This window comes from Corvus brachyrhynchos, unplaced genomic scaffold, assembly GCF_000691975.1.
Source record: "Corvus brachyrhynchos isolate BGI_N302 unplaced genomic scaffold, ASM69197v1 scaffold200, whole genome shotgun sequence".
Taxonomy (NCBI): domain Eukaryota; kingdom Metazoa; phylum Chordata; class Aves; order Passeriformes; family Corvidae; genus Corvus; species Corvus brachyrhynchos.
In genome coordinates, this window is record NW_008236184.1 from 4330716 (window position 1) to 4337051 (window position 6336).

Consider the following 6336-nt stretch of genomic DNA (forward strand, 5'->3'; position numbering starts at 1 on the left):
CACTGGACCCACAGCATAGATTTACTGTGAACACACATCATCACAACACAGCATAGAGATCTTTGGGCACAGCTTCACAGAAACACAGATCCTAGCTACAGACGGACACGCAGACTTATCCATAAATACAAGAGGAGTAGGAAGCACAGCCCTGGCCGGCACTCAGGATGCGGCAGGGACACCCGTATCAATCTTGCCCTCAGGCTTGTGCTCACAAGGCATTTACATAAATATGCATTAAATACTTTTCATTTTATATATAATAAAGATTTCTCCTTATTGGTTTCTAATAGTCCTGAATTGTTAAAATAGCAGTTTCTTTTACTCCCTGTCACCAAGACTTCAGAGCTGTACCCTGCCTGACCCTTGGGGACGAGAAAAAAAAAAACTGTGTGTTCTCCCTGCACACCTCTCTCAGGTTGGATCCCCAGGCTCCTGCCTGCCCCAGCCCAGCAGGGAAACATCCAAGGCCATGCCAAAGGGATGTTTCCTTGCAAGTGGCAGTCAAACCTGATGCCCTCACTACCCTTCTTTTCCACACTCATTCAGAATACTTTCTGCTTCTGCTAGTCTTCCTGCCATGGACTCTCTGGACCTGATTTTGGTGGCCAGCAGTGGGAATTGAGAGAGGAACAAGGAAGGAACAGAGAGGAGGTTGGTGGTTGTGATGGATCTGATTAATTTGGGCCCAGAATGCCTTTCTCTGAAGGCTGTGGGACAAAAAGTCACAAGGGAGCATCCGTCCCCTTTGGACTTACCACCCTAAAAGCCTTGGCTGTACCACTCCTCTAATGCTGCTGTCCCAGTGAGCACAAAGCCCTTGAGACACCAGTGCAGCACCATGTCCCCCCTCCATGGAGGTGCCATGCCAGTACCAAGACTGCATTGTTGTTCATTTAACAAGGCAAACATTCTTGCTGAATGGCAAAGAGCTGGCTTGTGGAGGAACAAAGCAGTCTCTTCCACACCACAGAGTCCTGTGGCCCTGGGACGTGGCTTCTTCTTTGCTACAGACTGCCAGCTGTGTGAGGTGCCATGCAGGAAGTTGGGCTGCATTCAGGCTAGAAGTGCTTGCAGTGTGCTGTCCAGTGAGCCACTAATTTTGCTGATCCTTCTGACACAGAAGCTGCAGTTCCTCCATATTTTTCTCAGGAGGCAGTGGCTGCACCTGGCACATGTGACCAGAGAGAAGCTGGTCTGACAGAGCAGTGTCCCCCAGCAGCTCCTTGTCTGTATGCTCTGGGTCCAACACCTCTCCCAGCAGCTCCTCTTCACAGGACACCAGGATCTCCTCGGACAGCCCAGACTGATCCACGCCAGTCATTACCCTGATACACCCCTCACCTGGCTTTGCTCTCTCCCCAACCAACCTCAGGTCAAACCCTTCACCACACTTTGGGTTTCCTGTGTTACTTGGCTCTAACATTTCCCCAGATGATTGTTCTTCATCCAGCTCCCCCATGCTCTCCTCTTCAGGGTTAGCATCCTCCCCTGCCAGCTCCTTCTTGCACAGCTCCAGGATCCTGCCTGGCTCTGGGCCCTTATTCCAGATCAGGGTCTCTGGGGCACTTGGCTCTGCTACTGACAGCCCAGACATGCCCCCCTCCACGTCAAGCCCTCTGCCTGGAGGCTGACTCTCTTCCGGCTCAGGGGACCGGCTAGTGAGTTGCTCTTCACTTTTTGGGGGGCTGATGGAAAGTTTCTCAGTGAAGCTGAAACGAGCACAGTTGTCCACAGAAGTTGGGGAGGACGGGCCTGCACTGGAGACGGTACTGGAGGGGCCACTGCTGTCTGCAAAGAAGAGTAAAAATCTTAAAGCGTGTAGCTGGTATTTCCCCACCTGAACTGTCACAGTCTACAGTGCAGTTCTACAACCGAGAGGTGAGAGCTGTCTACATGCCATGTGACCTGTCAGGGGCTTGCAGCTGGTCTTGGGCATTTTTGGCAGTTCAGCTGATGAAAACCCAAGCACACAGAGCACAATTCCATCCTGTAATCCAGTGCTATGTTGGCATACAGCCAAGAGCGGATTCTGTTGTCACAGTGCAAAATGTGGAGTATGATGTTTGGCTTCAACATGAAAACCAATTTCTTTCATTCCCTTACTATTATGTAACAATCCAAGCTTCAGTTTGCTCCTCCTGGTTCCTGACACACACAATCCCTGAGTGTTGAGTGAGAGTCAACACTAGAGAAAGAAATACCGATTGTCTACTAACGCTTATTCTTGCCTTATATTGCACAATGAGCAAAACTAGAGGACAGATCTAGATTGTATCTAATCCAATAAAGGAGGAGAATTAAACAACTGTTTTCAGCCAGACTGGTTTCCTGACCTTGCTGACTTCACAAACTTCCCTCCCTCCCCACCACATTCACCCCCGACTGAGAAGGGAGCACACTCACACCAAGGAGGCTTATCTGAACGCTGGCGCAACGGCAGGGCGGATGATGACAGGATTCGCTGGGACATAAAGGGGTCTCCTGGTATCTGGCTGCCAATCATTGAATCAAACAAAGCTTCAAGAAAAAAAATACACAGATCAGTAATATTCCAACAGACATAAAGGAATGGCTCGTAGCCCAGCAGTCATGAGCAGGCGCTCTGGGAAGAGCTGAAGACCAGTGCCAATTCAGAGCCATGCCTGCCCATCAGCTCCTGGCAACCTGAGGCTAAGATTTCTGAAGCTGGAGTTTGTATCCACATCACCGTACTCATCAGCTACAGTCAGACCTGACTGATTACTTGTCAAGTGAATGGCCTAGGATGGCTCTGAGCAGGGTCCCATGGCTCAGGGTCCTGGGCTAGAACACTCTGGGACAGGCTTCAGGGACTGTACTTATCTCCAGTCCTGTCAGGCTGATCTGTCCCGAGAATGTAAAAGACCAGGAGTGCTCCTTGCCTCGTCAGAGACAAGCCCACCTGACCGGTACCTGCAGTGGACTGGACGTGTGATTCGCTGCAACTCCTGCACACAGCTGTCAGGAACTCGTTGACCTGCCGCAAAGAGAGGGAGTTGTGCAGGGTCTCCAGGGGATAAATGGTGGGAACCATGGAACAGCCTTCAAAACCTGGAAAGAGACCCAATCAGAAAATGAATAGAGGAAACAGCAGGATAAATCCATGCAGGAGCACTCATGGCTGAAGGAGCTGGGCACTCTGGGAATCAAACAACAGGCACACTCAGGCCTCAGGTCATCTCTTCTAGCCCAAGAAAATCACCACGAAGCAATCCCATGCAAAAACAGATCTGAAAGCAAGCACCTGGGTACACATGGAGGGGAGAGGAGGAAAAGTATCTGGCAGCTGCCGTTTTTGCTGCTGAGCCTGGGACACTTAAAATACATAGCCATGACGGAGAGCTTGGCACAGTGCCCCCACTTATGGAAGCCAAACAGAATCGAAGTGGTGCCAACAGAATTTCCATCAAAGAGGTCCCACCGCTGGTGACACCCTGCCTGGCACAGCCCCCTCTCCCCACAGCAGGGAGTACACACTGCAGCAGCCACAAGGAGCCACAGAACCTCCCTGTCACAGCAGCCCCCCTGTGCACCCCTGACAGGCTGTGCCCAAAGGAAGGGCTGGGTAATGATTTGAATTATTTGTCCCCTTAACTAGACTTCACTGCCAGCAAACCCAGAATGAGCAGAAATAGGCATCTCAGCACGTAACAGACACTTGCTCAGAGCTAAGCTGCATCACAACCATTCAGAATAAATCCTTTGCTGCTCAAGCCAGCAGAGTGTCATAGCAAAGTATCTTCCTCTTCATCCCAGCTTCCTGGAAATGCCTTGTGGAACCAAGCCAACCTGAACTGTCTGAGGAGCAAGGAAGAAACAGCTGAGTCCCTGGGTATATGGAAGGAGGCTGCCTCCTGCTCTGCACCTCTCAAGTTTAAAGGCCTCTCAACTCCTCAAGGTTCAGCTTCCCATTCTGTGATCCCCCAGTCTCCTCCAAAGACCTCAAAAAGACTCCAGAAAGGAACTGGGTTTGTTTCTACAGAGAAGGAAAAATACTCTGAAATGCAAAAAGTAAGAGAGCTCTTGATGCAATCTGTGGTGGGATGCCTGCCCAGCACACTGACAGGATAATACTGACCCCTGCAGCTTGGCAGCACCTCAGGAAAAGCCCTAGAGCACCTGTTTGTGAAGTGCAGACAGTTGTTCCAGCCACCTCCAGGACAGGCTCTGCTCCAATACCCCCACCTAACCCAGTTCTGCAAGAGGCAAGGAGCATGGGCCAGCAAAGGTGTTCACTACAGTAAGTAACAGCTGCTGGGGATAAAGAATCCTCCAGAGAGTTCACAAGGTTACCTATGCCACAAAGGGCCTACAAACATAATTCAAGACAGGAAGGATAACAAATCCTTGGCTAGGATGAAGAAATGTAAGACACAGGAAAAAGAACACATTCTTCTGTCCGTTGCTGAGAAGTCCTGAGAGTGGAAGTGCTGAGTAAGGAAGAATGTACATTCTTTATTTTCTCAGAGGCCTCCTGGGAGACAGAGCTAAAGGAAAAGGGTGAGGGCAAAGCTTAAAACAGTCATGGGAGATGGTTGTGGAGCAGCCCAGTATGAGGCTAATGTAATTTCACAACAGAATCTGGTTTGAGAAGGGACAAAGTTGGCTTAGGTATTAGAGTCTCCAAAGAAAAAAATAAGTTTAAATATAAGATAGGGCAAAGCAATGTTGTTACAAGATACACTGGGGGCACCAATGGGGATCTGAGTGCTTGGGCTCCCCTCTAGTAAGATGAGGAAATCAAAGGTCCAGCATTAAAAGAAACATTAGACACTGACACACAGTCACACTGTTGTGAAATTATATACCTGTATCCCCACAGTGCCAGGTGCCTGCTCATTCAACTCTGCTCAGCACTGTGGCTCTGCACCACTCTCAAGCAAGCAGAGTAAAATGGCCAAAGTTTCCTCTTTCAAGGTGTAGGAGTACTGTGTTCAAGGTATCCCTCTCATTTGTGCATGGGACCCCACTTCCCTGCATACCTCCCTAGACCTGCTGAGCTGCTGGGGAGAGGCCAACAGAGGCTTCATTCCACCACAGCACAGCCAAGGCAGCAGCTACCACTACGGATCACAATCCCTACGTGTCTCCAGTGAAGGCTCCAACCACTGCTGCACCACACACAGTTAACAAAGAACCAACACCTTTGGGAAGGGGCAAGAAAAATAAAATGTGAGAGCAAGCCACAGGAACCGTCCCAGACTGACAGTCACCCTGTGCTGACTGTGCAGCTACTGCTGATGCTCCCTCAAACTCTCTCCTGGGGCCTGAAGGGCAGGAGTCTGTGATGCAGACAATGGCACAAGAAACTGGACAGAATTCCTTCCATTTTGTACCAACATCCAACAGTAGCCCACAGAGGAAGGTCTGTGTGCCAGAGGTCTGTATGCCAGCTCTTCTGGAGTGAAGAAGCACATGTCCAGTCTCAGCACAAACAAAAGCACTCACCAGGCTCCTCTCTGAGATGCATGATCAGTCCACCCCTATTTTTTTGGACAAACTCCAACATGCCACATGTATATTGTATATGAAGGGTTACAAGTCTAGAGAGCACATGTGACTGTCTAGTCATGCGCCCCAAACATCAGGGACCCACAGCCCAGAATTGCTCTGGACATCGTGTGTCTCCTCCATATTCTCGTCTCCCCTTGAACTCAGTTAAGCTCCCAGCATCCCCAGGTACTGTGGTACGGAGCTTGGAAAAAAGACCACTTCTGTCCAAAGTGTCTCAGCTCACTCCATTAGAAACCTTCTCACTCCTGGAACTACACAGAACTGTGGATCCCCACCACTCCCCTCAGGCCACTCAGACCACTATTACAAACATCCTTCCCAGATTTCTAATTTTTTTCTACCTTTTCCACATTGTCCCAAGTGGTGATGGTCAGATCAGAGCCCACTATATATAAGAGTTTGGGGCTGTTTCCCTTTGTCATTTAAATTTATTTACACTGGACATCACCTACTACTTTCCTGCTCACCATCACAGGGCCGCTCGCTCTCTGTTTCTCCACAGCTGACCTTTGGCTTCAGTACCAGTGTGAATCATTACCAACATGAACTTACTTCACACTATTCTTTTTCCCAGCTATGACCACACAGGTTCCCAGACATTCCTTCAGGGCTGCACTGTTGATCTTTCCAACTAAGGATGCCAACTGCATACTTTTGACTCACTGATGCTATCTTCTAATTCATGTTTCCTTTGTGTGGATAGAAGTACAGTGGAAAGCCAAGAGAAGACAGAAGAATGCAGTTTTCACAAGGAAGAAACCTGGGCTGTCAACTACATCTGCTCTGAGAAGAGCCTCAGCA

At 49.4% G+C, this 6336-nt stretch overlaps 1 protein-coding gene across 8 annotated transcripts in view; it reads right to left on the minus strand.

Annotated features, from left to right (window-relative positions):
- The window catches only part of PPIP5K1 (diphosphoinositol pentakisphosphate kinase 1), a 44601-nt gene continuing 38265 nt past the window's right edge, over positions 1-6336 (minus strand). For all 8 annotated transcript variants that reach the window (XM_017738128.1, XM_017738118.1, XM_017738114.1 and 5 more), the window contains 3 exons: positions 2935-3072; positions 2407-2520; positions 1-1791 (listed from right to left, as the gene is read on the minus strand). In XM_017738128.1, coding sequence (XP_017593617.1) covers positions 1097-1791; positions 2407-2520; positions 2935-3072 — 947 coding nt within the window. In that variant the 3' untranslated portion in view covers positions 1-1096. The remainder of the gene's footprint in view (positions 1792-2406; positions 2521-2934; positions 3073-6336) is intronic.